Source organism: Alternaria rosae, assembly GCF_020736505.1.
Source record: "Alternaria rosae strain MPI-PUGE-AT-0040 chromosome Unknown BKA58scaffold_5, whole genome shotgun sequence".
In the NCBI taxonomy this organism is placed as follows: Eukaryota; Fungi; Ascomycota; class Dothideomycetes; order Pleosporales; family Pleosporaceae; genus Alternaria; species Alternaria rosae.
In genome coordinates, this window is record NW_025763574.1 from 957,725 (window position 1) to 985,246 (window position 27,522).

The window sequence follows — 27,522 nt, forward strand, 5'->3', positions numbered from 1 at the left end:
ACCGTGTCGACTGTGAGCCTCCACTCGACGGGAAATGGGATCGAGGTGGACACGTCGCCATCTGCATCGTCCGGAGCCGGGAAATCTGTCAGCCTCAGAACCTTGTGGTACTACATCCATCCCAGACTGGACTGCTCTTCGAACTTCCAGCCCACATAGACCGTGCATGTGCTCGGAATTCCGAGTACCGGCCTCGAACATCACATCTGGCTACACAATACTCAATGTGATATCCTAGGCAGAGTTGCCTGTACGGGGAGTGCGGGAGTAAGACAGCCGAGAAGCAGGGAGCAATGACTTGAGCGCCGTCGAAACAAACATTGTAAGAGTGTATGTCGGTGAGAGCGAGTTTACCATACGGAATATCGGAACATCAACATACCAGCCAACCAGTGCATAGCGGGCTACCTAGGTGGAGGTCCTCCGAGCTTGACTAGAATTGGCGGACGGCTTACCGGATCACTAATGTACCGGCCAATTAGCACACAGTTAGTTTAGAGCCTACTAAATCTAACTTGAACGCCGGAGGCAACAACGCCGAGGACCCGAACTTCGGCCCGCCCGACGCTGCACTTCTGAGAGTAGGCTTGTGTCTAGAAAACCTTTGGAAATACGCTTTTCTATGTACTAGCAACGGACCTTGCTCTTTTGGGGCTAGCTTTTGTGTTATACTTATGGTTTGGTGTTTTGCATATTAATAAAATATGCAAAGGGAAATAGATACTTCTCTAAAACAGCCCAAGTCGCTAAATATATCAACTCCGATCGGTCCATCTTCCACCGCCCTCTCCAGGTCTAACTCCAGCCTTCTTCTCACTACCCGAGAACTTTGCCTCTTCCTCTTCCCACTTCTTCCGCTCTTGGCGTCTTCTCGCTGAGTAGGCGCGCGAAAACCTCCAGGCTTCCGTGTCCGCCAAATTCCACTGCTCAACAGCTTCGACTACTAGCTTCATGTTCCTGTCCTTGCTCTTAATGGCCTCGCGTGCCTTTTTCAACCGCTCTTCTTCCTTCTCGATCCACTTTTCGTCCGGTATGTCGATACCCTCGATGGGCTTGGGGGGGTCTGGGCGCGGGAAGACGATGAGTTCAGACTCCTTGCTTGGTGAACTGGGCTCGGCATTCGCAGAGGCGTTCTGGGGTAGACCGAAGCCGAAGATCCAGTCTAAATCGTCTTGGGTGATGCGCTCGGCTGTGAGCCATAGAGTGTGGGCGGGGGCTGCTGCTACAAGCTCCTTGAACTTGAGTACGCGGTACTCCTCAGTGTGGTCGTCCGGGATAGATTTGTCCGTCAGCTTCTTAATCCACAGGTCCCGTGCTGCACTATTGCGCAGGAAGTTTTTGTCTATCATGTCCCGCGTGTAGTGTAACGAGGTAAGCGTATATGGATGGGGAACGGTTCCGATCGTGAAGAACTTAGTTGTGTTTACAAATTCTGGGAACAGCTGAAGCCTCATTCCCTTGTTGGCATCGCACGGTTTGCACTTTGGTCGATTCGGTGGGCACGACTTGGGCATTGGGGTAGTCGGACATTGCGTCAGGTTACGCGCAATGTCCGTTGTTTCACGTAAAAGGGCAGTCGTGTGCTCCGGCGCAGGCTTGACTATTACCACACCTTCTGGATGCTGCTCTTGCCAGGTCAGGTGGAGATGCGAGTTGACGAGGTTCGCGAGTAAGTCGAGGGCCTCGGCTTGCGTTGTGTTGGTAAACTTATCAGCAACCGTCTTGTACTTGCTGGAGATCGTAGCCATGTTGTAGGATGCGATGCCGTCGGCCTTGCTGTCTGAGTTCATGTCCTTCGTGTCCAGGAGGTTGACGATCGGACCACCTTCTTTTTTGGCGAGCTTCAACAGCTTATCCTTGCTCGCGGTGACATTTTTCAGCAGCTCGTTGCCCATGACCTTCTTGATCGCATCATCAACCATCATTCGATCTCCAAAGAAGATGGCGTTATCCAAGGACTGGACTCTCGACAGCTTGGCGTATTCGTTCCGTCGCAAAAAGCTCAGCATCGGGTTCTCGTACTCGGCCATGGGCAATGCGAGCCAATTGACAAGAACACCGCCACCCATGTGCCCCCAGGCCAGCCAGCGCATGACCTCGAACTCGATCTTTGGATCCAGCTTCATGCGCTGGAACAGCTGATATTGTGGGTGGTGCATAGCCTCAGCACGAGACAAGACAACAGGCTTGAAGCCCTGTGCCCACCACGCCCGCCGCCATGCCAGTATCAGCCGCTGTTCTGCCGCAGATACTTCTTTGTCCTGCTTCTTCGGTACGTCATAGTAGGTATAAACCGGCGGTCGTTCGCGTAGTGGAGGTAGGAGGGCGGTGTTCTCATCGAGAGTTACGCGGGAGGAGAATGGATTGCGCCATTTGAAATCACTGAGCCATTCTATAGCGCCGTAAGCACTGGCCGTGGTACTGTTTGCCTGAACCGGTGGCTTGTGTGCTGAGGGACCGAAGGGTTTGGGTACAGCTGGCAGCTCGCCCAGGTCAGGCAGGTGAGCTTGCGGGTGCTTTACGGCATCGGCAACTTCGTCATAGGTCGGGATACTGTCGCGTGTTGGAGTTCCGTAAAAGGCAAAGTTTACTATGACGAAGAGCAGAATGATAACGATGACCTGGAATCTCCTTGGGGGCATCTGCAGCGCAATGGGCCGGCCCATGAAGGTATGCTGAATCGGCATGGCGTAAACGGGTGAAGAAGTGCTGGAGTCGAATACAAGGGAAACTATGGCAACACTGGCGACATGGGCGCTTTCAGACTACTGGAGCCGGTATCCGTGGTGGGCCTGATGTCGCTGATTGAAGGTAACTTTGGAAGGCGGCGCGAACGCAGCTCCGCTAGGCGATGCTAACAAGCTTTGAAGCAAATGTAACGAGCGACGAAAAGGCACAAAAAAACGCAGGAGTCGCAGATGTTGCACACGCCGGGTGACGCGTCGTGCTAAGGGAACGTTTCCAGTTTGGCGAGGGCGAGGTGCAAGGCTAGCGCAGGGCTGATGATGCGCCCCGGACATCCCACGCGTTTCGAGCCTTCGGTGGTGGGGGTCGCCCTGGCCGATGTCGCCTGAGTCGAGCATTTTGACGGGATGCGTCATACCTCTTCTCTCACTTTTGGTCTCTACGACATTGCTGTCTCCTTCAATGCTCCAATCCTAAAGGCGGTGGGAAGAACAATCACACCAAGCCTAAACTTCGTACTCTCTTCTGTCCGCTCACGTTCCAATTGACGTCCGCGAACTATCTACGCGCATGCGCACACTTACAACGCGACCCCGCCATATATCTCCTTGAACATGCAGGAACAGGTACGCGCGACAATGGCTTCACTGACCAAAGGAAGCATCCCGGATCCGACCGCAGACCTTCACTGGTCTGATTTCAAGGGACCCATCCACGAGATCTTTGCAGGCAATGCCCGCAAGCACCCTGAGCGGCCGTGCGTAGTAGAGACGGCTACCAGCAAGACACCCGAGCGCAGGTTCACATACAAGCACATATTTGAGGCTACCTCAGTACTAGCTCATCATCTGGTACAAAATGGCGTCCAAAGAGGCGAGGTGGTTATGATCTTTGCTCATCGTGGCGTGGACCTAGTCGTAGCCATCATGGCTGTTCTGGCGGCAGGAGCGACCTTCTCAGTACTAGACCCGCTGTGAGTCTAGATTGCCACACAGAGAGTGATCTACTGACATGACTAGATACCCCCCAGACCGCCAATGCATCTATCTCGAAGTCTCCCAGCCACGCGCACTCGTAGTCATCGACAAGGCCACCCGCGAAGCCGGTCCCATCTCCGAGCAAGTGAGGAACTACGTCAAGGACAACCTACAACTCCGGACAGAGGTACCCGCGCTCGAGCTCAAGGACAATGGAACCCTCGTGGGAGGCTCCAAGGACGGGAATGACGTGCTGGAGGAACAACAGAAGCTCAGGGCCGAGCTGCCAGGCGTGCTGGTCGGCCCAGACTCAACACCCACACTTTCCTTCACATCAGGGTCAGAGGGAAAGCCCAAGGGCGTCAAAGGCCGGCACTTCTCGCTGACACACTACTTCCCATGGATGGCCGAGACTTTTGGACTGTCTGAAAACGACAAGTTCACCATGCTCTCTGGCATCGCCCACGACCCCATACAGCGAGACATCTTCACACCACTTTTCCTCGGTGCGCAACTACTCGTACCCAGCAAAGAGGACATACAGCACGAGAAGCTCGCCGAGTGGATGCGCAAGTATGGCGCGACAGTCACACATCTCACACCCGCCATGGGCCAGATTCTCGTGGGAGGCGCTTCAGCCATCTTCCCAAGCCTACATCACTCCTTCTTCGTGGGCGACCTACTAATCAAGCGCGACTGCAGGAGGTTGCAGAACTTAGCACCCAATGTACGCATCGTCAACATGTACGGAACCACAGAGACACAAAGAGCTGTCAGTTACTACGAGCTACCGAGCTGCACCGAAGCGCCCGAATTTCTTGATACCATTGGTGAGGTCATCCCGGCTGGTCGTGGCATGAACAACGTTCAGCTTTTGGTAGTCAACCGCGAAGATCGGACAAAGGTTTGCAAGCCTGGTGAGAGTGGTGAGATATACGTACGAGCCGGAGGGCTGGCCGAGGAATACCTAGGTCTGCCTGACTTGACTGCAACCAAATTCGTTGACAACTGGTTTGTGGACCAACAGAAGTGGATAGACGAAGACAACAAAAAGGTGGAAAGCCAAGGTGCCGCTGAGCCATGGCGAGAGTCCTACAAAGGTCCACGAGACAGACTCTACCGCTCTGGAGACCTGGGCCATTACTCTGAGGATGGTAACGTACACTGCACGGGTCGAGTCGACTCGCAAGTCAAGATTCGCGGCTTCCGTATCGAGCTTGGCGAGATCGACTCACATCTCTCTGCCCATCCTTTGGTGCGTGAGAACGTCACCCTGTTGAAGCGTGATGCCTATGAGGAGCCAACACTAGTCAGTAAGTTGGTATCTCTGCCCGACGCTGTCTTTTGCTAACATCATAGGCTACATCGTCCCTGAGATGAAGCGTTGGTACGACTGGCTCGAGGAGCGTGGTGCGAAAGACAGTGATTCTGCCGAAGACACCAGCATGGTCACGTTATTGAAGCGCTTCAAGTATCTACGAGATGATGTACGAGAGCACCTGAAGAAAAAGCTCCCTGCGTATGCGGTGCCGTCGATCATTGTCCCGCTCATTCGATTTCCGCTGAACCCGAACGGCAAAATTGACCGACCGGCACTGCCCTTCCCAGAACCAGCGCATCTAGCAGCCGCGGGTGCAAGACGACCCTCACAGCTGGGTGCGGCCTTGACGCCAACTGAGAAGATCATGGCCGGTATCTGGGCTGAGCTTCTGGGCGACCGCGGTGTGACAGCCGACGGCATCAGCGGAAGCGATTCCTTCTTCGACCTCGGAGGCCATAGTATCATCGCTCAACAACTGCTCTTCAAGATCCGGCAAGAATGGAGAGACATTGATGTGCCAATGACCACGATCTTCCAGTACCCAACATTGCGAGGCTTCTCAGCAAACATTGATCAGGCTATGGATCCTATCGGTCTGCGTCTGGACACTGCCGAGGCCATCGATGAGGATCCAGAAGACGAGGCATACTCTGCCGATGCCAGAGAACTCGCTAATCAACTGACCGAGTTCAAGACTAGAGAGCCGTTGAATCCCAAGGAACAAGTACACACTTTCCTTACTGGTGCGACAGGTTTCTTAGGTGCTTACATTCTACGAGACATCCTGTCCAGACCCGGAAAAGTTACAGTACTCGTCCGCGCACAAGACATCGATGCTGCACTCGGCCGTGTCAGGCAAACCTGCTCTGCATATGGCATCTGGGAAGATGGCTGGGAATCACGCCTGGAGCCTCTTGTGGGTGATCTAGAGAAAGAGAACTTTGGTCTTGAACCGAACACTTGGAATAAGCTCGCAGACTCTGTCGACGTTGTGATCCACAATGGCGCATTGGTACACTGGGTGTTGCCATACTCACGTCTTCGCGGACCCAACGTCATCTCCACCATGACCGCTCTCTCGATGTGTGCCGCGGGCAAACCCAAGAACTTCGGCCTTGTTAGCTCAACATCAGTGCTTGATACAGACTACTTTGTCAAGTTGTCTGAGAAGAGTCTGGCGAACGGCGGAACTGGCGTCCCCGAAGAGGACGATCTGGAAGGTGCTCGCAAGGGCTTGGGCACTGGATACGGCCAGTCTAAATGGGCAGCCGAGTATCTCACACGACAGGCTGGCCAGAAAGGTTTAAGTGGCTGCGTTATTCGTCCCGGCTATGTCTTGGGAGACCCGGAGTATGGCACCACCAATACCGACGACTTCCTCGTGCGTATTCTCAAGGGATGCATCCAGCTCAAGTCGCGACCCGACATCATAAACACCATCAACATGGTTCCCGTGACCCACGTTGCTCGCGTTGTTGTGGCATCCTCGTTCAACCCACCTATTGCACCCCTAGGGGTCGCGCAGATTACCTCGCATCCCCGTATCACCTTCAACGAGTTCTTGGGAACCCTTGAAACCTTTGGCTACAATGTTCCTCTTGTTACCTACCAAGAGTGGAAACAAAACATGGAAGCCTATGTCTCGGACCGCTCTGGCACGAAGGAGGAAAACGCTCTCCTACCACTGTACCATTTTGTGACTGGAGATCTGCCTGCTGATACCAAGGCACCTGAGCTCGACGACAAGAACGCGGCAGAAGCATTAAAGAAAGACCAAGCATGGACAGGTGAGGATTGGAGCAAGGGCGGTGCGGTGACGGAGGACACTGTAGGTGTGTACGTCAGTTATCTGATCGAGCTGGGCTTCATGCCGAAGCCGGAGAAGAAGGGCATCAAAGAGCTGGTCATGAGCCGACTGACGGATGCTATGCGGGAAGGCATGAAGCTGGTTGGTGGTCGAAGGGGTGTCTAGATCATCCTCGCCAGACCCGGTAGTGCACGTTGAGGTCATATTTAGCAAGGGATCTGATCTTCCATTTAGAAGAAGATAGAGAAAAAGCACACTTTTTTCAAGTTAACCAATGCTACACCCGATGTATACATATCGGAAGTGCCGGACGCTCGTGGTTGATCGCGATGTCCTCATCGAGACTAACACATCGTTTGTTGACGCTGAAGCATGCAGGTGCTTAGGCGCTCTGTCCATCGCGACTTCCATTTACGTCGAGTGACATCACAGCGCCACCAACGTTACAACACCCCGCGCCATACATCATCCTTGTTCGCAGTGCCAGTTGCCAACCGACTTTTGCCTTGCAGCTTACATTTCCTTCCAACATTATACCCGGTTCGCTAAAGTTGTCCGCGGGGCGGGACAGAACTCCGCCATGCTGTGTATTACCACCGGCTGTGGCTTACAGCAGAACGCTTATCGCCAGATCACGAATGGATTCAATGCCAAGGGGCACGCGGTGAATGCAACGACACTGAGGGCCGACGTCACTGACAGCGCTTCGTGCTGTATGGCATGAGGCATTACCAAAGGAATGGTAAGTTTAGTCCGGTCGCTGCTGTCCCTTCGATCAGGGTGCGAACAGCATGCCGAGAAAGCGACGGGCTTATCAAGGTCAAAACAAAGCACATGATGAAGACCGAGCCAGCGTAGGCAGCGGACGCCAGGACAACTGGCGCCTTCAACAGAGTATCTGAGCTTCTCATGTGCCAATGCCAAGATCAAGATCAGCAAGGCCAACTTCGTTTCAGCCACGCTTGGAGCCCGGATTCAGACTCTGCAAAGCAACTTGCAGCTATTTCCGCCAACAAACGCTATCAAATGCGCTCCGCCGTTCCGACTTGTATTGGCGATGCGACACAAGGAGTGCTCGCAACGTTGCACCGCGGGGCCGCAACCAGCCGCGCCTCTGTGGCCCCCTCTGGTGTCTAGGCGGATTGGAGAACCGCATTGGATTCTTGTGGGGTGTCATGCCTGTGGTACAACAGTCCACGATCCGTAGGTTCAATATTTCCTAGGCACAGCATCACGCATCCAGCGGACACCCTAGACGGACCATGGTAGCGCTTGTTTCCGGCTTGGCGCGTCCTCTGAGGACATTGCACACGACAACGAGGAGCACCAGCGTGCGGCGGTCCGTTTGCTCAGCGTTGCTCAGCATCGTCGGCGCGGGCCAAGACAAAGGACGAAGATGATGAAGATGAGAGCTGGGGGCTCCAACGACATGAGGCCAGGTCGCTGCCGCGAATTCCGTCTTTGGTCTGAGCGGCGTCTGGAAGAGAGTTGCGCTGGGACCGCCCACGCGAGCCGTGATTGGCCGTCCCCGTCTTGAGACGCTCTGCCCAGCCCCAATGCCGAGCCTTGGGGATGAAAGCCAAGCCCAAGACCTTCTCCCAAGGTCTTGAGAGCGTAATTGTATGTAACAAGAGTCTTGCCTCTCCTGAGGGAAGTCTCCGCCTCTTCTATAACATGCCCGGCACCTCATCGACTTCGCATGTCTCAAAGGGTCGTTTGATGCCCGTCAACCAGTGACGTCGACTACCAATTGCCGGCAATGGAATCCCAGCGTCCGCCGGTGTCATGTTCGGCCATTCCCCCCCAGCAGAGCCAACCGCTGCCCCAGCTATCAACCAACGCATCCCCCGACGAGTACAACTACGCATACAACGAGAAAGAGCCATACCAGCGACAACAGACCATCCGCATAGACCGTCATAGCAAGTCGAGTTTTGGCCGTGGCCATGATTCCGTCATCTCGCACCCGTTCTCGCCAAAGGCATCCTCTGCGCCAAGCCCCTGCAGCAGCATCTCCTCGATCGGCCAACAACGAAACTCAACAGCCGAAATCAGATACTCTAGATCAGAGATAGAACGAGGAAGCATACAATATCCACAACAAGCGCATCTTGATCCCGAGAAGCATGGCTACGGTTCGTCGCAAGGCCGCCGATCTCCAAACCGCGTCTCTGCCGCTGGACCAGACGCCGATGCGATTGTCTACGATAAAGGCGCCTACCATGAGAAAGGCCCAGAGGAGAAGGCATGGCAGTTATTGGTATGTGTTCTACTTTCTCCAAGCTCTCTGGAGCGTGGCTAACAATTTGCAGTTTTGGCTTTGCGGCCCCTGTGCTTTCCTCTCGGGCGCCATCGCTCTCTGGACGATCTTCGCTCTCTTGATCTCGCTCGCACTAGCACCCTTACGCTTCTGCACCAAACGCCCGTCATTATCGGAACAAATCACAGCCTTCCTTGCACCAGCGCTGAACCTGCAACTTCACCTGGTCTATTCCCACGACTCAACGACCGGCTACAGTGCGCCTATGCTCGTCGTCATTCACCTGTTTTCACCAGTCGTCGCATTCGGTGTCGCAATTGCCGCATGGACCGCTGCAGGATTCTGGTTTTTCTCGTTGATATTAGGAGACCCTGGAGGTCACGACGGACACAACGACGGCAAAGAGAGCATCGTCGGCGTACGGAACTGGTGGGAACGATGGCTCTCGAGGGGACTGCGAGAGACGAATGTTTGAAGAGGAGGCTATTGCTACGACGACGAGTTTTTGTTTTTACCGTTCGCCCAGTGATGGGACGAGCGATGTTTAAGCGGCATATACCATGGCGTACTTTTGTTTTGAGGGGCATCGGACATGAAGGAATGCTGATCTGGGACGACAGCACGGCGTTATTGGGCCTCTCTGTGTAAGAGTAGGAGAGCAAACAGAGCTCGACATGATATACCCCCATTTTACTCGAATACTACAACATCTCTACAACATCCACAACGTCTATTGCACATGTTATTCGCAATTGGCAGTGTACCTCGTACGAAACACTTTACACCGTTACCTTTCCAAGCAGGTAAACCGCGCTCCCAAGCCACTACCCACGCCTTACCAAGAAATCCAGGCGCAAACTCACCCGTACTCAGCCCCTCGGCCCCTCCAATGCTTCGAACAACGCCACACGCGTCCAAGATGCATGGCACGCAGAGAGCGGAAATCCAGTTCCCCCGACCCCCCGATCCAATCTAATTGCAAGCCACACGTGGGTATTGAGCATGTTAAGAGCCCAATGCTTACCGCCGCTCCGCCATTCCGCTACATTTGTTTCGACACGTTATCTACTCACCGCAACGTGAACTTCTTCTTGCGGCAGACTTGCCGTCCAAGACTCGTGCCAATACCGCCCAGGTTCCGCCGCGGATTCATTGTTTGCGCTATGGGGCTCCGCTCGGGCTTGGGCTGGGGAAGAAGGAAGGGGTGGGAAAAGCAAGGGGGCGGTGGAATGTTGGAGAGTGTAAACAGAGCACATGTTTGGAGAGTGGGATTGAAGGCCTTGAGATGAGTGGCAAGCTACGAATATCCTAATACAAACCTACCCTTTGTCTACAGCATCTTGCCCATCACCTAGTAAACCCGCGCATTCCTCGTAGTTGGTCAATCACACCACCGACCCTTCACAGTGACACAAACCGGGTATCCCCATCACAACCGCCAAGGCCAACACCAACACGCAATGCACCAAGAACCCCAAGCAGAGAATTATAGTAATCCTCTCGTGATGAGCGGAATAATCTCGTACCTGCGTGGATTCCTACGTAAGAAAGCCAAGACGTATTACGGTGGGGTTTCGCCGAGTGAGAGATCCACGGACAGATGTGGTTTCATGTGGTTGCGCGTCGCTGGCGCGTTCGGTTTACGACGCTGAGTATGTACGTATGTGCAGTGTAGTGAAGACAAAGGAAAGAAGTGGCCGGATACAAGACGGATATGTCGGCTTGATAGCACTCTTAGGTAGCTAGGATAGACTCTGTGGGTGTGGCGCGTATGTATTGCCCATTCCCCGATTCCAGTCTCTTGGGAACGGACAAGCTGGGCGATGAGTGTCGCAGTTGTAGATCTTTAGCTTATCCGGGTAGTCGCGATCACTGTACACAACATACTGTACTGCAGTCTGGCGATATGAGACCGATTGCTTGGAGTTAGGTGATGAGCAAAATGCTCAAGGGAAAGTTCCGCGCGGGAAAAGGCCCGAGGAGATGAGTGAGCTAGACTTCTCGGTCCTTTTCCTTTCCTTCTGCGAGCTGCGTTTGCGTTCGTTGCCAATGTGAAACCAGGGTGCCCATCTGACGTGTGTCTGGGCATGCGGATATCACGGCTTGCGCTGTTTATGCAATGGGTGTGATCGTCGCTGTGTTATGTGAAGATGCGGCGCGCGGTGTTCAAAAGCGCTGAATACATAGGAACGGTATGCTGATCGTGTGTACTTGTTTGAGAAAGTGTTTGTATTCATCGAGTTGAGCCTGCGCTGGGGTTTTGATGCGCAATTGTAGATTCGTGTCCGTATCTATCGTGCTCGTGACGTACTCTGCTATGATCTAGAAAATCTTGACAAAAACATTAGGCCATTAGACATGAGAATAAAGGTATGTGTACAGGAAAAAGTATGTATAGTACAAGAAGGATAAGAGGCGGAGAAAGCGGCGCTCCGTCCGCGTTCATACGAAAGCTTTGGCTTTGGTGTGGAACTTGTGTGCGGGTCGTGAGACGGTATGTGTAAGGTCTCTGTTGTCGCATTGCGACTCGAATGGCTAACTGGCGATACCAAAGGACGCATTCGTATACAGCTGATCGTGTAATGGTGACGAATGTTGCTTTGCTTCGTCGTTTTGCTCCTGTCAATGGCGGCATGATGTGCGGTCGTGTTATCATCTCCGGTTAGGGAAACTTCAATCGTTCCCGCTCGAATGTACTTGTCGTATAGTAATCTGACTCTTCATCTTCTTATGGCCTCTACCTCGCATAGTCTCTCTCGCCATACAATTCTTCAAACACTGTTCAACAATCGAGGGGTCGTTGTCAAGGAACTGCTCGTTCAAGAACCAACTTGAGCTCCTTTGTACAGACAGCCGTAAACAACTCCTCTCACTCCCGATTTGTTTCTGAAAATAATGATCGAGGAAGGCGTAGGAATCGTCAAAAGTCTTGTAGCAGCTGTTGCATGCAAAGGTCGCTTTGTCGTTCGTCGCCATTGGGTCTAGCGCAATGTGCGAAGTGAAGAGTATACATCTGGACGCTGGCAGTCCGGAGTGTGCGGCGACAGAGATGCACGCGTCACAGTGTGGGCAGATTTCGCGGTCATCGTGTTTATCGTGTGGGAAAGCTTTCTTTGCGCGTAGTGTACTTGATTTGGATTCCTTGAGATCTTTCCGGAGGCTGTCTGCGAACGGGCAGAACTCTACTTTGAAACGTGGAGGGGGTAGAATGGGCGATAGAATGGGCGATTCTAGACGTGCGTATTGTTCGCGCAGGGCAGTAAGGCAGGCGCGACGGACGCTTTTGGCGGTCGTAATTATGTCGTCAATGGGTATCGTTGGTGTCGAGGAGAAAACGCTGTCGTAAAGTGGTTGCCTGATTTCGTATTGGATTCGTAGGAGCTGTGCTGAGAGGATGGTGTTGCATTTTGCTACACATGGTCAGTCTCTATAACCTCGGTATTGAATCGCGAACTTACTGTCGCCTTCCTCGAATCGTACCCCGAATCTTGCTTTTCCTTGCTCCATAATCCTTTGGATTTGTCGCCCCAGACTCAGAGCTTTGCCAACAGCATCGTCGCGGTTCTTCGTGCCGAGACACAACCATTTGGAACGCGTGCGACGGTGCCGCGCCTGCCATTGCTCATATGCTTCATGCGCATCTTGGAATTCGCGATCGATATCCCATAGCGTAAGAGACCCATGTGTCGATTTCTCCCACGAGACAGCCATGTTAGACATTATACGATAGTAACACGCGTATACAATCGCGCAAAAACAAACAAACAAGAAGGATGCGGGGAAAGCGAGCGAGCGACAAAGGTGAGTTTCAGAAGGGAACAACTATTCTTAAAGCAGGAAGAGGTCTACCGTATGGGGAAATATCTCCAAACCGCACGATCTCGATTAAGACGCAGAAACCTGAAAACGCAAGGGCATTGAGAAAACAGGGTCCAGAAGCTTGCGGGTGCTGCGCTGGCTTTACATACAGCTGCGCGATGCTATGTCATGTCACCTGCAGGTACCAGGGCCCATCGCATAGGGAGGCTCGCAGGCGTGGAAATTAACTGCATATCCATTGCCGTGGCTGTGTGGCGGGTCTGGGCGATATTGAAGGATTGAAGAAGCGAAAGTTGCTCCGGCACCTCACTCCTTTTTCCAATGGTACGCAAGCTCATATGCGCCGCCGATAAAGAACGACAGGTCCATGTGGGAACATGCTGGTCCGTGAAATTCAGAGAACGGAACTATAGCTGGTAATCATATCGAGGGAGCCGAGGATCGTGATGAAGATGCAGGGGCAGCAGCAGTGATCCCTCGCGCCATGGTCCGAGCACTCCCGTATCCTCCGATTAAGGACGCCTTATTCGAGTCGTGGCACGCTACGGTAATGACAATCACCTCTGCATTGAAATGGCCTTAAATACGGTCGTCGAGGTTGTTCATGCGAGCGGCGTGTCGTCGCCTGTCAGCCTATCGTCGGTGTTATTGAGTGAAGCTTCGCTACCAGGGTTGCGCCGGATTGAACCCCACGTCTCTCGTCGTGTCGTGCCCCACCATGGAGATCCTCGAGCTTCCCTCCTGCTTGCTGGCTTACTCTGTTGATTGATAGTCATACTACATCATACAACAATGTCTCACGGCCACTCACACGAAGGCGCGTCGCATTCGCATTCGCACGAAGCCGCGGATCACGGCCACACGCATGAGATCCTCGACGGGCCGGGGAGCTACCTGGGTCGCGAGCTGCCCATCATCGAGGGAAGAGACTGGGAAGACCGGTCCTTCACTATTGGAATTGGAGGGTACGATGGACCCCGTGTGACATGTAGATGTCGCTACACTGCTCGGCCGATGATTGCCTGTTGCAGGGTTGGCATGGCAGGATATACTATATTCTCGAGATACTGACCAGCCTAGACCAGTGGGCTCGGGCAAGACAGCCCTCATGCTAGCCCTCTGCAAGCACCTCCGAACACGCTTCTCCATAGCCGCGGTAACAAATGACATCTTCACCCGAGAAGACTGCGAGTTCCTCACCAAGAACAATGCCTTGCCCGCGTAAGAGCAGCCACAATACACATATTACCGAAACATGTTTGACACGAGTATAGCGAGCGCATCGTCGCCGTCGAAACAGGAGGCTGCCCCCATGCCGCTGTCCGCGAAGACATCTCCGTCAATCTCATGACGCTCACAAACCTGCACCAAAAGTTCAACACGGACCTCCTGCTCATCGAGTCCGGCGGTGACAATCTCGCTGCCAACTACTCGCGCGAACTCGCCGACTTCATCATCTACGTTATCGATGTCTCGGGTGGTGACAAGATCCCCAGGAAGGGGGGTCCGGGTATCACACAGTCAGACCTGCTGGTCGTCAATAAGATCGATCTTGCCGAGGCGGTCGGCGCGGATCTGGGTGTCATGGAGCGGGATAGCAGGAGGATGCGTGAGGGTGGGCCAACTATCTTTGCGGTTGTCAAGAGGGATCAGGGTGTGGATGCTATTGTGGACTTGATTCTGTCCGCGTGGAAGGCTTCTGGTGCCGTGCAGGCTAAGAAGGACAAGTTCGAGCCTACATTGATGGAGGAGAAATAAAGAGACAACAAGGGAACTTTGTCATGTCACAATAAGATAGCGTTATGGTCCACGATGATTCGGGGATACAATGTTTATTGCAGAACGAGAACGCTACCATTTACAGACTATAAGCAAGAATATACAGGGAAACCTTACAGCTTGGCACCCCCCTCTACATCCACACTTCCCTTGAGCAAGTCCCAATCCGCCATGGTGAAAACAACGTATCCATCATCATCACCACCACTCTTGCCCTTGCCCGATCCAAGAGCAGCTGGGTGCCAGTACATGGTATCGTATTCCGCCTCTTCTTTCCCTTGCTCCTTCGCCTCTTTATCCGCCCTCTCCATGAGCTTCCTCAGATCAATACCATCATTCCTCAGCGGAACCTTGTTCTGCTTGTTGTTGTGCATCGTAGTCTGCTGTTTCTGTATCCTCAAAAAGACAGGCACTGCGTACTTTGGCAACTTCTGCTTCGCGTGCGCAAGTAGCGCGTTGAAGTTGAACGAGTCTAGATGTGCGGGATCAATGTAGATGGCTGCACAGCCTGCGCGGCCGTCGTAGCCAGGCACTTGGACGCCATAGACGTTTGCTTCTTGGATTCCAGGGAAGGAGCCAAGTGCCTCGCTGACTTCGGCTGTGCTCACGTTCTCGGACTTCCAGCGGAAGGTGTCGCCGAGGCGGTCCATGAAGAACCAGCGGCCGTCGGCGTCTCGGCGGAGAGCGTCGCCTGTGCGGTAATAAAGGTCGCCCTTCCTGAAGACATTGCGTTCAAAGCGTTTCTCGGTGGCGTCAGGGTTATTCCAGTAGCCAACAAAGGCTTGCTCGCTCGGCATCTGTACGAGGATCTCACTGCCCTCTTCGTAGGACTTGCGTTTGCAGAATCCGGTCTTGGGATCGCGAACGAGGTCTCCGGTGACAAAATCGATCTCGACTGGGACGTAGGTGTTGTGGGAGCGCCAGCGTTCGATGAGACCCTGGTGTCCGACTGAAGTTGCTGTAAAAGGCCCACGCGAGCCATTGAAGAGCGCCATGACGCCCTCTGTGCTGTTGAAGAACTCGCCGACGATTTCGATGCCGAAGCGATCGACAAACCGCTGCCAAACATCGGGGCGAAGACCGTTTCCGAACATGGCTCTGACGTTGTGTTTCCGGTCGAGGTCACTAGGAGGAGCGTTGAGAAGGTACCGGGCTGTCTCTCCTACGTAGACCATGGCGGTGGATCTCGAATCGCGCACGTCGGTCCAAAATTTCGATGTGGAGAACTTGGTGCCGATACAGCATGTAAGACCGGTAACCATGCAGACGAGTGCTGTCGTGCCTCCAGTGCCGTGGTATAGAGGCATGCAAACATACCACCTATCGCCATTGGGCCCTGGCTTCAGTCCCATGGCACCCACACGCTGTGTCAAACCAACGGCTCTTTGCGTCTCGAAGGGGCAAGCTTTCGGGTGTCCGGTTGTACCACTATTCTGATCAGCATCTTCTCCTTCACAGCACCGCCGTAGTGACTAACCTTGTGTAGAACAAGAAGAGCGGGAACTTTCCCTTCATACCTACCCTAAGCTCATCCTCAGGCCTGGTGGGCTCCAGCCTCGATATCTCCCCCTTCAACCCTGTGTCCAAGACCAAGACAGTCATGCCCAGCTCGCTCTCCAATCTCTCCCTAACAGCTTCGATGCGGTCTCTGCACTCCAGGTCTTCATCCACAAGCAGCACCTTGGCGCCGCTGACTTTCAAGCAGTGCACCAGCGCATCGCCCGCAAGGTTGTAGTTGATCCACGCCGGCGCGCTTCCTATGCTCCAGCTACCCAGATGTGCAAAAAGGAATTCGGGTCGGTTCATCATGTACATGGCAAAGAGCTGCCCGGGAACGACGCCATTCTGACGGAGGTATTGGCCGTATCGGCAGGCGTTCGCGTAGGTCTCGGCCCAGGTGTAGCAGCCGGTACGGGACCAGATGCATTCTTCGGTCGAGGGCAGGCGGTGTACGTGGGCTTCGAATTGGTACCAGAGGGACTGGCCTCTGCCTTTTGCTGTTGTCTTGTTAGGAAGTGATAGGTAAGGGATATGCAGCTCCGGCTTACCATTCTTCTCGAGATCGCGCGCGGCAGCTTTCAGGACGCGTTGGCCTTTGAGGTCTTTGGTGATGTGGTATTTGGCGTCGATGTAGGCTGCAGCTGCAGTAACGCCTGCGATTGCGCCTGCGATTGCGCCTGCGACAGGTGCTTCAAAGCTTCGTCAGCGAACATGTACGATAAGAGCTGTGTAGGGATGGTTGGAAGTTGGACAGGACGACAAGCGCGCCACGGCCGCTACACGAGATAGGAACACGCACCGATCGGGAGAGCCATGATGAGATCTTTCTTCTTAAATCTTTGATTGAGGAAAGTACGTGAAAGATGCGCAGAGAAACACTGAAGGTAAATGTCGCGATAAAAATGGGCCGAAGTTTGCCCAATGCTTCTAGATAACCTGCGACATGGCCATCCGCAACGTGATCAATTGCCGACATGCCCTCGGTCTCTCAACCGCCGTTCTACGCCAATGCGCGCGGCCCCAGAGTACCTAACCCCACGTGTCAGGAGCCCCACACTTACCCGTAACTCTTGCAACGTTAACTTTGGTTGTGATTCCATCGGACCTTTTCCACATTGGCCATGAATTAGATGCGTTGGTGATGACTGATCCGCCCGAGCATAGGATACTAGGCGTAGCCGTTGCCGCAGTCAGAACGCTCGAGGCTGTCAATAACACACTCACAGTCGCAGCCAAAAAAGTAAAGTTCTTGTGTCCTACGTTATATTGTTTCGTATCGACATTGCCGGTATTTACACTAGAGCTTCGCCTCAGAACCCCTAGCGAACTCAGCATTCTACCTACATTCACAGAACTCTTCCATCAAACTCACATGTGCTTGTGGAAGAAATCCAACACCATCTTATATCCGCGCTCGTACTCCTTCCTGACCTTCTCCTGCTCAAGGTCACTGCGCGCCGCCATCCAGCCGTGGATCTGGTCGGGGAACCACTCGACGACGTGAGGAACCTTGATGCCCTCCTGCCACTTCTTGACGTCATCCTTTGACTCGTCGCCTGATGGAAGCATGATGTAGGGAATCTTGATGCCGGGGGCGTCGTCGCCTGCAACCATGGCGGGGTGGCATGCTGCTGCGACCTTGAACTTTGTGCCTTCCATCGAGGACAGGTTGACAATCTGTACAGTGTTAGGAAATACGTTAGAGGTAATCTGATCGGCTTTTCCATACCTTTCCGCCCCAGCAGAAGCCGATGATAGCCCACTTCTCGATTCCGTACTTCTGAGTGAGCTCATCGACAATCTTCGGGATGCGCGGCAACGTCTTTGGCGGCGCGGCTTGCGACTGGAAGAACTCGCCCATCTTCTGCTCCTTCTCTTTGGTGTCCGGGGGCATCCAGGAGATGTCGGCTGGCTTGCCGTCGAAGAAATCAGGCATGAAGACTTGGTACTTCTGGCTGTCGGTGTAGGCCAAGATATCAGCACCTTGGAGTGTTTGGTTGAAGAATCCGAAGATGTCGTAGACGACTAAGATTCCTTGCTTTGCGTCCTTTGGGCCGGTTTGATCTGTCGAAAGTCAATTGCGATGCATAGTCATGTCGCGGTGTTTGGACATACAAGTCTTCAATCCGTCTGCCTCAATGTAATCGCCCTTTGGTTGGTAGCCCTTGCTGACCACAGCAGGTGTGTTGCAGCATGCCTGCGACTGTGTAGATTCGGTCGACATGGTTGCGGTCTGTTGTTTGGAAATGGCAAATAGCTCTTGTTTCCGTGGATGTGCTGTCGGGCGGGGTGCAGAGAATCGTGGTGCCGAAATTGAAACTCTCGCTAAGTTTAAAGGTAAGAGTCGAGCAGTTGGAGATTGAAGAAGTGAAGTTGTTCGAGCGATGACGCGCATTATGAGCTGCTACGGTATTTGTCAAGCTGTCAACGACGGTTGGGTGGGGAACTGAGCACCGCGGCTACCCCACCATGATGTCACCAATGGCAATGATGAAGTATACACAGTGTAACAGGGACTAGGGCGATAGTGCTTGCTCTAAAGCAGTCCACCATCATATAAAACTTAAATGCTTCCAGTCCTAACTACATAAGCTCCTCTTGACCGAGGAAAGCTAGCAACCCACTAGAGCCACAGGCAGCGTGATACTGATCAAAACTATCAAGCATCGCGTCCACTCGTAGCATTACAAACATCACCAAATCTCCCATCTTCATATCGTCGCGCAAAATCCAATTGCTTGGCCCAATGCTCCTCCATAACCTCCCCATCCCTTTCCAGCGTCAAATAAACCGACAACAAAACGTCTGGATCGCGCGTCCCCCGATTCCACGCGCGCTGGAAGAGAGGAATCGCTTCTCCAGGAATGACATTCTGAAACATAGTCATAGCCCTCTTAACCTGAACCATGTGCTCATTCAAGTATGCATGAACCTGCGTGACAAACTGCCCCAGCGTAACAGGTCTCCCGTCTGCGTTTTCGATGACAAGATTGGGCGGAGGCTTACATGCGCAGTCTGGCTCGGGACTGTCGTCGCCATGATGCCAGGCCTCGTGTGATCTCCACATATCGTCGCTCATCACCTCGAGATGGCGCAGGCTGGGTACTGAGATATTTGCTTCCACACAAGGATGTTCGAATAATGAGACAAGCTTTTCTTCATTCTTGGGTCCTATTGCGATTTCGATGTCGTGGAGCGGGGCTACCAGGTTCCAGCGTAGTCGGTATAAGAGGTCTTCGCGGATTTGGGTCTTCATGTCCTTTTTCGGTTGTTGAATGGTGAGTCAGGGTGATTTGGGTTTTTCTACAGAAAGTCGAAAGATTTTGCAGAGTGAATTGTTGTGCTTTGAAAGGAGCAAGGTGAATGCGGAAAACACCCTCGGTATGAAACGTACCTGATGGTACCTGGGTTACTTCCGAGATTCGCTAAGCAAGTACCCGGACCACGCCACGTGCATTCCACGGCTCCACGGTAAGCAGTATGGCGGGTATCTTCAACATGCACTATCTCCTGTCACAATATCCTGTATATATTTCTCTGGGTTCAAGAGCTTCAGTAGTTTCGTTGTCTAAGCATCCAAGTTCAGCTTCTCCAGCAATGTGTCTATCTTTCCTAGCAGGATCTGATAATTCATCGCGTCCTGGGCAAACTCATCACCAACCTCTTCGCCGTCCAAATTCCTAATAACACCAGCAGCAATCTGCTGTTCAACCGATGCGATATTCTCGTCCTGCTGTACGCCTTCGGGTACACCATCTTCTAGCGCGAAATCGCCCATTGCTTCCACAAGATCTCCCTCGGTACTAGCTTGCATGGCTGCGCTCTCGTCCATCATCTCATCTAGCCCACTGTCCTCGAAGCGAAGCCTGAATCGCTCCGAGAGGTAATAGCGGATATCGTCGACAAGTTCGACAGTGTCGGTTTCCTGACGTGCCTTGACGCGATTCGCAGATTCTTGGACCAGCTCAGCGAACTCGGGTTGGTCAATGTAGTGTTCCAATCTGTATGCAATGTATCGCGCAGCAAACTCCTCAAGGCGTTGTACCCTTGTATCCCACCCAGCTCGGATAACTTCGTAGATGTCCACGGCTTCATCGGCATCTGTAGCTCCCCGCGGGTTGTCCGACTCCACTGCTGAGGTTGCGCCATTGCCTAGCGCAGAGATGATGATGGCAGCGCGCTGCTTGAGCTTCTCGATGAAGAGCTGGTCTGCAGCAAAGAGCACGTCGATGGCAATATCCAGACCGAAGTCAGCGCGCTCGGTGTACATGAAGGTGAGGATGGTTTCCAGAACTGCTGGCGAGCAGTCAATAGTCACAATCTGCAAATGCGGCGTATCTTGTGCTTCCTTGAACTGCGAGCTGAACATGGTCAGGAAATACTCGGAGCGCAATAGCATGGCTCGGTGCGCAGGGAAAATGGTCGATTTACGGGATGCTCGTTGGCGGGACGGCGACCTCGAACGTGAGCGACCCGGTCCGACTGGTATTCCTAGAAGGGGCCCCGGTGCGTTTCGCACAGGCGGCGTCGATGACTCTGACGGCCCTGGTGACCGATCTGTGCCATCGGAGTCTTGGTCCTCGTCATCATCATCATCGGCGCGCAGTAATATATCGGCGAAGATGGAGTTTTCCCGGTCCCATTGTATGCTGTCCACTTTTGTAGTGTCTACGACTCTTTTATGCCGGAGGACGTTGTTCTTGAACCAGCCCTCTAACTGATCTCTGCCGCGTTCCAATTCCTCTGCTCTTCGCTGGCGCAATAATCTTCGATCAGAGACTTCTGTTATATCTTCAAACAGGCGTTCAATCTCCAGCTGCTTGCCAATCTTATCTATGCCTTTCAACACAACCAGCTCCTGCTCATCACTTAGTCCATGTAAAGCTCTCCGTATCGAGACTTCCTGGAAGTACAAATATTGCAATGCTACACCCAGCGACTCGGCGGGTATCGTGTTGGGTAGCTTCCACGACGTTGTGTTGGGTGCTGTCTCGAGCTTCCGCGCAAAGTAGGGCGATCGTGCCGCAAGGAGGAATTTGTGGAGGTGGAACTCTTGGCCAAAGGCTGTAATTGTGATGTCTGTCGTCTTGGGCGACGGTCGGGTGAGCAGCGAAGTAATATGTGCTGCCAGCGGTTGTAAGGGATTCGAGGATTTCGCATAGTCGTAGGATAGCAATAGGTTACGTATACGGTCGTTGAGCGCATTATATAGGCATCTCTCGCCTTGGAACGTATCACGTTCGCAGAGTGCACCATTTTCGAGGAGTAGGCGTATGACTTCGTAGTGACCGCATAGACTAGCCTTCAGCGGTCAGCGCTCTCGATTGAATAGCAAAGTGTGTGAATTTGAGCTTAGAGATTGTCTTACTAAAATAAGAGGGGTGTAGTCAAATCTGTCCCTGGCATTGATGTTTACACCTGTCGAGATCATCTCCTGGCACACCTTCAGGTCTCCCCGCCGGCATGCTTCACAGAAGACCCTGAAATCCTCGCTCGTATCCAGCGGGTTCTCTTCCTTGAGCTGGCCCGAGGAGATTGCCTGGGCTTCGGTCGCGAGAGCGGCCTCGATCTCGTGCTTCTTCTTGACATCCATGGCTGTGGCAAGAAGAAGAGGTCCTCAGTAGCGGCGACATGGTGGAGGTGACAGTGACTACTGCTCTGCGATGACGAGTGGCGGCGGAGATCGGCGTGACTATCGATAAGACAAGCGACAGGGGTGTGCCGCGCCTGGCAACTGCAAAACGTGCGGCGCGTGCAGCGTTGCTGGGTTGACGGGCCTTAGCGTAAACAGGGCCAAACACGACGCCAACTCGGCTTCCATCCCGCCCATTGTACATTACATACATCCCTCGCTACCTCCGAGCTCTACTAACCCAGCAGCTTGCTACCCTATCCTACCCTTAATAGTTGCATGTCTTTTGAGCAATAGCAATACCTTCACCATGCCCGAGGAAGAAAAGTACGACGTGCTCGAGAAGATTGGTACGGACCGCCCCCGATAGGTGCAAGAGGACGCATACTGACGTTGTATAGGCCATGGGTCCTTTGGTATCATTCGCAAAGTCAAGCGGAAGTCAGATGGCTATGTAAGCAGCGACGACGAAGCCTGCGCGCGCGACGTGCTAACCGCCGCCTAGATCCTGTGCCGCAAGGAAATCAGCTATCTCAAGATGTCGCAGAAGGAACGCGAGCAGCTGCAGGCCGAGCTGTCTATCCTCAAGGAACTCCGACACCCCAACATCGTCGCCTACTTCGAGCGCGACCACATCAAGGCATCGCAAGACCTTCACCTCTACATGGAGTACTGCGGCAACGGCGACCTTGGACGTGTTATCCGCGACCTCAAGAATAAGAACCAGGTGTGCGAGGAGGAGTTCGTCTGGAGCATCTTCAGCCAAATCGTCAGCGCCTTGTACCGCTGCCACTACGGTGAAGACCCACCTGCAGCAGGCCGCAACGTCATGGGACTCGTTGGCAACGCGAAGCCTGCCCGTGACCCGCGCAAGCCCATGATCCTCCACAGAGATCTCAAGCCCGAGAACAGTCAGTTTCTGGTCATCTCCACATCGCGTGACTCTGCGCTAACAACTCACAGTCTTCCTTGGCGATGACAACAGCGTCAAGCTGGGCGACTTCGGTCTGTCCAAGATCCTCCAATCCCACGACTTCGCCTCTACCTATGTCGGCACGCCGTTCTACATGTCGCCTGAGATTTGCAAGGCGGAGCAGTATGGTCCTCACTCGGATATCTGGGCACTCGGGTGCATCATATACGAGATGTGCACAAAGTCACCACCCTTCAACGCCAAAACACACTTCGAGCTCATCTCAAAAATCAAGCTGGGCCGATACCCCGACATACCGGCTTGCTACTCGGCAGAGCTCCGAAAGGTCATTGCGAGCTGCCTGAACACAACGCCCGACAACCGACCAGACACAGCTGCCCTTCTCAACCTGCCAATCGTCAAGCTTATGCGCAAAGAGCAGGAAGTCGTCAAGCTGGGACAAGACCTCCGTGAGCAACGTCTGCTGACTGCGAAGCGAGAGAAGGAGGCAAGCGAAGCCATTTCACGGATACGCAAAGAATTGGATGACCAATTACGACGAGAGTGGGAAGTCAAAGCACAGTTGGAGATTGAGCGACAAGTGAAGCTGCAAACGGAACAACGAGTACAAAAAGAGCTGGCTCATCTCCAGGCGACCTTCGAGGGAGAAGTCAACAGACGGGTAGAGCGCGCGCTGAAGATGTACCCCAACCGTCTGAGCACATCACCAAAGCTGGCTCCTCGGTCGAACACGCCCACTATGGCGGCAACAGAACCAACTTCTGCCTTATTTTCAGCAGAGTCCGATGGTGCCGTTAAGAACGCTTCGCAAAACACCCTCAACACAGACTCCGATTTCGCGAGCGGAACAGACTTATCGTCCCTTTCTCTGGACGACCACGCCGAAGAGGTCACCATCGCAGCTAAGCCAAAAGCAAAGCGACCGTCTCGCGGTCCCCTAGTTCGCGCCCGCACAATGTTCTCCCAACCTTCCACGACACAAGCACCCGACTCTCCCATGGATGTTCAGATGGCTGAGCCATCGCCGGCACCTGCTTCACTCAAGGGACTTTCGCTTTCCCCTCGTCGCAACCAGCAACCCAAGCAAAACATCTTCGCTGCTGCCAAGGAAGGCGCGAAGAAGTGGGAAGCTGACGTTCCCCCGTCGCCGACGGAGGCAGAGTGGAACGCCGACTTCGACGATGATGACGATCTTCCTGTTCTGCCATCGCCTACCCGCGCACGAAGCGCCTCTGGGGGTCGTCCTATGAGTGAGGACCCCTTCAAGGTGCTCGCAAACGCCCAAGCACCACTGTTGAAGGCCAATGCTCGATTGGGAAGCACACCAAACCTCCTGGGTCCCAGGACCACGAAGCCTCGTCCTGTTTCCGCGGTACCCATCGTCGCGGCGTCGCCTTCTCGATCAAAGGCCAAGTCCACCGATACCGCATCAACATCGCCGCGCAAGACAGGCGCGACCACGAAGTCCATTCCATTCGCTGGACTCCCATCAAAGAAGGGCAACGAGGCATTCCGCGTCCAAGCGATGCGCAACAACGGCGGAGTTCAGGGCCGCACACTAGTCGAACTTCAACAAGCGCGCGGTATCCCTGTGCACACTATGAGTGAAGACGAGGGAGGCGCGAAGAAGAACTTCGGATACAACGGCCGAAGGAGTCCCGTCAAGCGAACTGGCGGTATCAGCCCACCTGCAGTGTGGGACCCAGAGACCGAACCGGAGATGCCATCCCCCTTCATCCAACGCAGCAAGCGCATGGTCCGGTAGGACGGACGATGCGTAACAGCCCCGGAACGATTACGACATATACAACAACGACACGACGAAGGGTAAATAATGGGGTGTTTGGACACATAGCATCCCACGGCGTTGGCGTGACGAAAGGACGGAGGGCAAATACCATTTCCTTTGTCTCATCAAACGGAGTGGTGTCTGGCGTTGAAGGATTGTGGATTGAAAGCGAGCGTTTGCCTCGCGTCCCTTCTACCATCTCTTCCCTTTGTCATCATCATTGCATCTGCGCTTGGTTTTACTCACATTTTCCACGAACGCATACTAGCATCTTTTTGGCGATATTTGTGGGTTGGGTTTGGATAGGCGTTTGAGGCGTTGCACCGTCATGAGACGAGTTGCATCTGTACTCTTATTTATTGCGACGAATGTTACTACTACCATACTTCACGTTATGCACTCCTGGATGTCGTGGTGTGATTAAGAATAAATTCGAAGTGAAGAAGATATCACCACCCGAAGCTTTCGGTGTGTAGGTATATGCCCTGTGCTCCTGTCCCTTTATGCACCGCCCGCTCATCACTGAGTGAGACAACGTCGTGCTTCACGTCTGCCACCAACCCCTGCGGTCCACATACCACCACCGCACTTTCTCCCAGTGCTTGCTCCAATGACCTGCGAACAATATCCCGCGTCTTTGGTCGACCGGAATATATCGCTATCGATGGATGAACGACGACTCTTTGGCCCTTCTCGAGAGAAGATGGAGTTGAAGGTGCGAGGGATGCAGGACGAGATGAGGTAGCTGCAGGTTTCGAACAGCTACATACTGCTTTACTAGCTGAAGACGATTCGTCGACTGCAGTACGGCAACAGCATGTGGCGTTCGGACCACAGGACGCTTCTTGGATATCCAGGCTTTTTGAGTCGACGGATGTTACTTCTTGGTATCCCTGCCGATGCGATTTCTTCTCACTCTTCTTTTCTGATGTCTGTGCAGACGATCTGTATTGCACTGCACCATGCTCGGGTTCGCTCTGTGACTTTGCACTCGCGTTGGGTGCAGTCACGCCCGAGCGTACAGAGTTGTGCTCTTCTGTGAAGGACTCGTCGCAGGTGATGTAGACGCTCATTTCGAGCTTGATGTCACGAAGCGTTTCCTGTAGCGTTCGGAACTCGGTGTATACGGAGGAAAGCTGCTCGGAGAACCAACTTAGCTGCCCTCTGCTCTTGACGACCCATACGAAGCGGATGTATCGTGTAACTGCACCTGTTGGTGTTTTGAAGATTGAAGCGCTGCTTGCGTTACCAGAAGCATTCTCTTTCCAACCCTGGAGGAGGTCGCGGAGCAGCGGGAGAGTGAAAGTCCCGCCGGTACTTCCTGCGAGGAGAACGACGCTGTCGAATTGGCGTAGTGGTCTTAGAGTGCCATATGGGCCTTCTATGGTCACAGTCCTGGGTTTGATGGTCACTCCAGATAGAATGCCTGATTTCTCGGCATGCCTGAAGAGACGCTTAGTACCTCCTTTTTCGGCCTTGACGTAGAACTCCATCTTCCCATCTGCTGGTATTGAAGCTACGGTGAACGGATGACTTTGTAGCGGAACAACGGAGTGACAGGATAGATATACGTGTTGACCAGGAGTCCAGCTGATGGGTGGGTTCGGGATAGTGATTCGGGTGGTGTTGTGAGGGAGAGGTGTGAATTCGGCTTTGCATGCCCAAAGGCCACTCATTTGGCCCCGCTTCTTTAACGCAGGGTGAAATACGGAACTGTTGATGTATAATAGTCGCAATGCTCGGAAGAGGCGGTCGAATAGGAAAATGGCAACTGGAGCCCAAACATAGCCGTTCATCTCGAGAGGAGTGTGAATGTAGACGAACGCAAGGAATACTGCAAACGAAACGATATGTTGGATAACGAATATCTCGTAATTCCAGCCTCGAATAGGCGTCATGGAGCTGAACACAATCCATGCCAGCGTGCACCATGCAGCAAGACCTTTCCAAACAATCGCGTTGTTCTTGAGTTGGTAGCCGATATAGTCGTATGGAGCCCATGCACTGAGAAAATACCCCATGTGCATGGTGGCCGTAAGGAGCATGCATCGAGCGCACCATCGATGTAGCCAGTTCAGGCGCTCGTAGCTCACACCGCTCAGACAACCGATGATGTTGTTCTTGCCGGCTAGCAGCACGATAATCGGTAGTTGGGCGATTGTGACCACACCGCAACGAAAGCCAATATTTTCCATACTGAACAGGTCCGTCACATCGAAGCCGTATAAACATAGAACGACCAGAACAACTATGTTCCCCACGACCAGCGACGATCGGCCGACTGTTGGTAGTCTGAGTATGCGACCTTTCAGTGGTATGCGTATGGAGAAATTGGACGCTTCACGCGTCAAGGCGTATAGTGTCGCGTTTCCGAGGGCGAACCATGAGATGGGCTTTGCAGGCGTCCGCGATCCCTTTCTTGCTGCAAACATTCTTTGGCGGTACAGCACATAGTTGTACATGTTGAACATTGTTGCGACGCCGACTGCGGCCCCAATCACCGCGTAGTAGAAGTCTGGCCATTCTGTGAGCGCAGGCAAGGCGCTCATGGAGCCCATCGACATATGGTTGTGGCTCATGATGCTAGGCGCTGCTGCAATATTGCAGAATTGTGTTTGATATGTGTTTCTAGGCCTGCACTGGATGCGAGGTTGGGCGATTGCCAGTGATAAATGGCGTGAGCCTCTACCGGTGTTTATCGCATGCTGATTTCGTCGCGAACAGTATGAGATGTAACTAGGGTCGTAGTTTCGCTTTCGCGTCCAGGGATCGATAAAGAGATATACTCTAGGACGTGGGAAGATAGACAGTGTGTGACAGTGTCATAGGAGGTTGACAAGATGTGATAGTTGTCCAGCGAAAGACGCACACACGCAGCCTCTTCAGCCATGGTCCCGGTAATAGTCCATGTGGCCGTAGTGCCGACTGTAATCAATTGCCTCTCAGATGCAGGGTGGCAGGGTCGATGCACTGCGGGGGCTGCATCGAGGCCCAGTGTGCACTCTGTTGGCCGTGGCTT

The 27,522-nt window shown here is 53.4% G+C and overlaps 12 protein-coding genes across 12 annotated transcripts; 5 read left to right on the forward strand and 7 right to left on the reverse strand.

The window, feature by feature from the left end:
* Nucleotides 1-366: 366 nt before the first annotated feature.
* On the reverse strand, nt 367-2,964 carry BKA58DRAFT_384666 (uncharacterized protein). Its single transcript, XM_046170285.1, has one exon. It carries the CDS (start codon nt 2,685-2,687, stop codon nt 756-758), a length of 1,932 nt encoding a protein of 643 aa, XP_046025099.1. The 5' UTR covers nt 2,688-2,964; the 3' UTR covers nt 367-755.
* Nucleotides 2,965-3,105: 141 nt separating this feature from the next.
* BKA58DRAFT_338689 (uncharacterized protein) lies at nt 3,106-7,061 on the forward strand. Its single transcript, XM_046168298.1, has 3 exons — nt 3,106-3,658; nt 3,705-4,975; nt 5,022-7,061. The coding sequence occupies exons 1-3, from the start codon at nt 3,300-3,302 to the stop codon at nt 6,953-6,955; spliced, it is 3,564 nt and encodes a 1,187-aa protein (XP_046025100.1). The 5' UTR covers nt 3,106-3,299; the 3' UTR covers nt 6,956-7,061.
* Nucleotides 7,062-8,281: 1,220 nt separating this feature from the next.
* BKA58DRAFT_173383 (uncharacterized protein) lies at nt 8,282-9,625 on the forward strand. The gene is made up of 2 exons (XM_046165233.1): nt 8,282-9,050; nt 9,103-9,625. The coding sequence occupies exons 1-2, from the start codon at nt 8,550-8,552 to the stop codon at nt 9,523-9,525; spliced, it is 924 nt and encodes a 307-aa protein (XP_046025101.1). The 5' UTR covers nt 8,282-8,549; the 3' UTR covers nt 9,526-9,625.
* On the forward strand, nt 9,473-10,617 carry BKA58DRAFT_173364 (uncharacterized protein). The gene has a single exon (XM_046165231.1). The coding sequence runs from the start codon at nt 9,725-9,727 to the stop codon at nt 10,337-10,339; it is 615 nt and encodes a 204-aa protein (XP_046025102.1). The 5' UTR covers nt 9,473-9,724; the 3' UTR covers nt 10,340-10,617.
* A 641-nt stretch (nt 10,618-11,258) lies between these two features.
* On the reverse strand, nt 11,259-13,062 carry BKA58DRAFT_360825 (uncharacterized protein). The gene is made up of 2 exons (XM_046168764.1): nt 12,509-13,062; nt 11,259-12,460 (listed from the first exon to the last, which is right to left on the reverse strand). Exons 1-2 carry the CDS (start codon nt 12,768-12,770, stop codon nt 11,724-11,726), a joined length of 999 nt encoding a protein of 332 aa, XP_046025103.1. The 5' UTR covers nt 12,771-13,062; the 3' UTR covers nt 11,259-11,723.
* A 361-nt stretch (nt 13,063-13,423) lies between these two features.
* Nucleotides 13,424-14,694, forward strand: BKA58DRAFT_173350 (urease accessory protein ureG). Its single transcript, XM_046165230.1, has 3 exons — nt 13,424-13,834; nt 13,950-14,090; nt 14,144-14,694. The coding sequence occupies exons 1-3, from the start codon at nt 13,662-13,664 to the stop codon at nt 14,625-14,627; spliced, it is 798 nt and encodes a 265-aa protein (XP_046025104.1). The 5' UTR covers nt 13,424-13,661; the 3' UTR covers nt 14,628-14,694.
* On the reverse strand, nt 14,695-17,070 carry BKA58DRAFT_173371 (long-chain fatty acid transport protein 3). Its single transcript, XM_046165232.1, has 4 exons — nt 16,948-17,070; nt 16,697-16,837; nt 16,126-16,645; nt 14,695-16,076 (listed from the first exon to the last, which is right to left on the reverse strand). Exons 1-4 carry the CDS (start codon nt 16,961-16,963, stop codon nt 14,762-14,764), a joined length of 1,992 nt encoding a protein of 663 aa, XP_046025105.1. The 5' UTR covers nt 16,964-17,070; the 3' UTR covers nt 14,695-14,761.
* Nucleotides 17,071-17,516: 446 nt separating this feature from the next.
* BKA58DRAFT_314727 (Alpha/Beta hydrolase protein) lies at nt 17,517-18,372 on the reverse strand (the record flags this gene model as incomplete). The annotated part of the gene is made up of 3 exons (XM_046167488.1): nt 17,517-17,825; nt 17,878-18,212; nt 18,264-18,372. 3 exons carry the CDS (start codon nt 18,370-18,372, stop codon nt 17,517-17,519), a joined length of 753 nt encoding a protein of 250 aa, XP_046025106.1.
* A 252-nt stretch (nt 18,373-18,624) lies between these two features.
* Nucleotides 18,625-19,531, reverse strand: BKA58DRAFT_384677 (uncharacterized protein). Its single transcript, XM_046170286.1, has one exon. It carries the CDS (start codon nt 19,402-19,404, stop codon nt 18,808-18,810), a length of 597 nt encoding a protein of 198 aa, XP_046025107.1. The 5' UTR covers nt 19,405-19,531; the 3' UTR covers nt 18,625-18,807.
* BKA58DRAFT_338710 (uncharacterized protein) lies at nt 19,532-21,783 on the reverse strand. Its single transcript, XM_046168299.1, has 2 exons — nt 21,517-21,783; nt 19,532-21,450 (listed from the first exon to the last, which is right to left on the reverse strand). Exons 1-2 carry the CDS (start codon nt 21,739-21,741, stop codon nt 19,717-19,719), a joined length of 1,959 nt encoding a protein of 652 aa, XP_046025108.1. The 5' UTR covers nt 21,742-21,783; the 3' UTR covers nt 19,532-19,716.
* A 189-nt stretch (nt 21,784-21,972) lies between these two features.
* BKA58DRAFT_384680 (kinase-like domain-containing protein) lies at nt 21,973-24,898 on the forward strand. Its single transcript, XM_046170287.1, has 4 exons — nt 21,973-22,130; nt 22,182-22,234; nt 22,286-22,691; nt 22,744-24,898. Exons 1-4 carry the CDS (start codon nt 22,091-22,093, stop codon nt 24,477-24,479), a joined length of 2,235 nt encoding a protein of 744 aa, XP_046025109.1. The 5' UTR covers nt 21,973-22,090; the 3' UTR covers nt 24,480-24,898.
* Nucleotides 24,899-27,449, reverse strand: BKA58DRAFT_384681 (ferric-chelate reductase). Its single transcript, XM_046170288.1, has one exon. The coding sequence runs from the start codon at nt 27,080-27,082 to the stop codon at nt 24,953-24,955; it is 2,130 nt and encodes a 709-aa protein (XP_046025110.1). The 5' UTR covers nt 27,083-27,449; the 3' UTR covers nt 24,899-24,952.
* Nucleotides 27,450-27,522: the final 73 nt, after the last annotated feature.

What these genes read in the sequence shown, in the direction of transcription:
- BKA58DRAFT_384666 (XM_046170285.1), bottom strand. Translation starts at nt 2,687, where the DNA reads ATGCCGATTCAGCATACCTTCATGGGCCGGCCCATTGCGCTGCAGATG.
- BKA58DRAFT_338689 (XM_046168298.1), top strand. Translation starts at nt 3,300, where the DNA reads ATGCAGGAACAGGTACGCGCGACAATGGCTTCACTGACCAAAGGAAGC. An exon ending in TTCTCAGTACTAGACCCGCT is followed by an intron (nt 3,659 to 3,704) that starts GTGAGTCTAGAT and finishes TGACATGACTAG; the next exon opens with ATACCCCCCAGACCGCCAAT. An exon ending in TGAGGAGCCAACACTAGTCA is followed by an intron (nt 4,976 to 5,021) that starts GTAAGTTGGTAT and finishes CTAACATCATAG; the next exon opens with GCTACATCGTCCCTGAGATG.
- BKA58DRAFT_173383 (XM_046165233.1), top strand. Translation starts at nt 8,550, where the DNA reads ATGGAATCCCAGCGTCCGCCGGTGTCATGTTCGGCCATTCCCCCCCAG. An exon ending in AGAAGGCATGGCAGTTATTG is followed by an intron (nt 9,051 to 9,102) that starts GTATGTGTTCTA and finishes AACAATTTGCAG; the next exon opens with TTTTGGCTTTGCGGCCCCTG.
- BKA58DRAFT_173364 (XM_046165231.1), top strand. Translation starts at nt 9,725, where the DNA reads ATGATATACCCCCATTTTACTCGAATACTACAACATCTCTACAACATC.
- BKA58DRAFT_360825 (XM_046168764.1), bottom strand. Translation starts at nt 12,770, where the DNA reads ATGTCTAACATGGCTGTCTCGTGGGAGAAATCGACACATGGGTCTCTT. An exon ending in ACGATTCGAGGAAGGCGACA is followed by an intron (nt 12,461 to 12,508) that starts GTAAGTTCGCGA and finishes GACCATGTGTAG; the next exon opens with CAAAATGCAACACCATCCTC.
- BKA58DRAFT_173350 (XM_046165230.1), top strand. Translation starts at nt 13,662, where the DNA reads ATGTCTCACGGCCACTCACACGAAGGCGCGTCGCATTCGCATTCGCAC. An exon ending in TTCACTATTGGAATTGGAGG is followed by an intron (nt 13,835 to 13,949) that starts GTACGATGGACC and finishes TGACCAGCCTAG; the next exon opens with ACCAGTGGGCTCGGGCAAGA. An exon ending in AAGAACAATGCCTTGCCCGC is followed by an intron (nt 14,091 to 14,143) that starts GTAAGAGCAGCC and finishes ACACGAGTATAG; the next exon opens with CGAGCGCATCGTCGCCGTCG.
- BKA58DRAFT_173371 (XM_046165232.1), bottom strand. An exon ending in GCGCGATCTCGAGAAGAATG is followed by an intron (nt 16,646 to 16,696) that starts GTAAGCCGGAGC and finishes ACAAGACAACAG; the next exon opens with CAAAAGGCAGAGGCCAGTCC. An exon ending in CTCTTCTTGTTCTACACAAG is followed by an intron (nt 16,077 to 16,125) that starts GTTAGTCACTAC and finishes TGATCAGAATAG; the next exon opens with TGGTACAACCGGACACCCGA.
- BKA58DRAFT_384677 (XM_046170286.1), bottom strand. Translation starts at nt 19,404, where the DNA reads ATGAAGACCCAAATCCGCGAAGACCTCTTATACCGACTACGCTGGAAC.
- BKA58DRAFT_338710 (XM_046168299.1), bottom strand. Translation starts at nt 21,741, where the DNA reads ATGGATGTCAAGAAGAAGCACGAGATCGAGGCCGCTCTCGCGACCGAA. An exon ending in ACTACACCCCTCTTATTTTA is followed by an intron (nt 21,451 to 21,516) that starts GTAAGACAATCT and finishes TGACCGCTGAAG; the next exon opens with GCTAGTCTATGCGGTCACTA.
- BKA58DRAFT_384680 (XM_046170287.1), top strand. Translation starts at nt 22,091, where the DNA reads ATGCCCGAGGAAGAAAAGTACGACGTGCTCGAGAAGATTG. An exon ending in CGACGTGCTCGAGAAGATTG is followed by an intron (nt 22,131 to 22,181) that starts GTACGGACCGCC and finishes GACGTTGTATAG; the next exon opens with GCCATGGGTCCTTTGGTATC. An exon ending in AGCGGAAGTCAGATGGCTAT is followed by an intron (nt 22,235 to 22,285) that starts GTAAGCAGCGAC and finishes ACCGCCGCCTAG; the next exon opens with ATCCTGTGCCGCAAGGAAAT.
- BKA58DRAFT_384681 (XM_046170288.1), bottom strand. Translation starts at nt 27,082, where the DNA reads ATGAGCCACAACCATATGTCGATGGGCTCCATGAGCGCCTTGCCTGCG.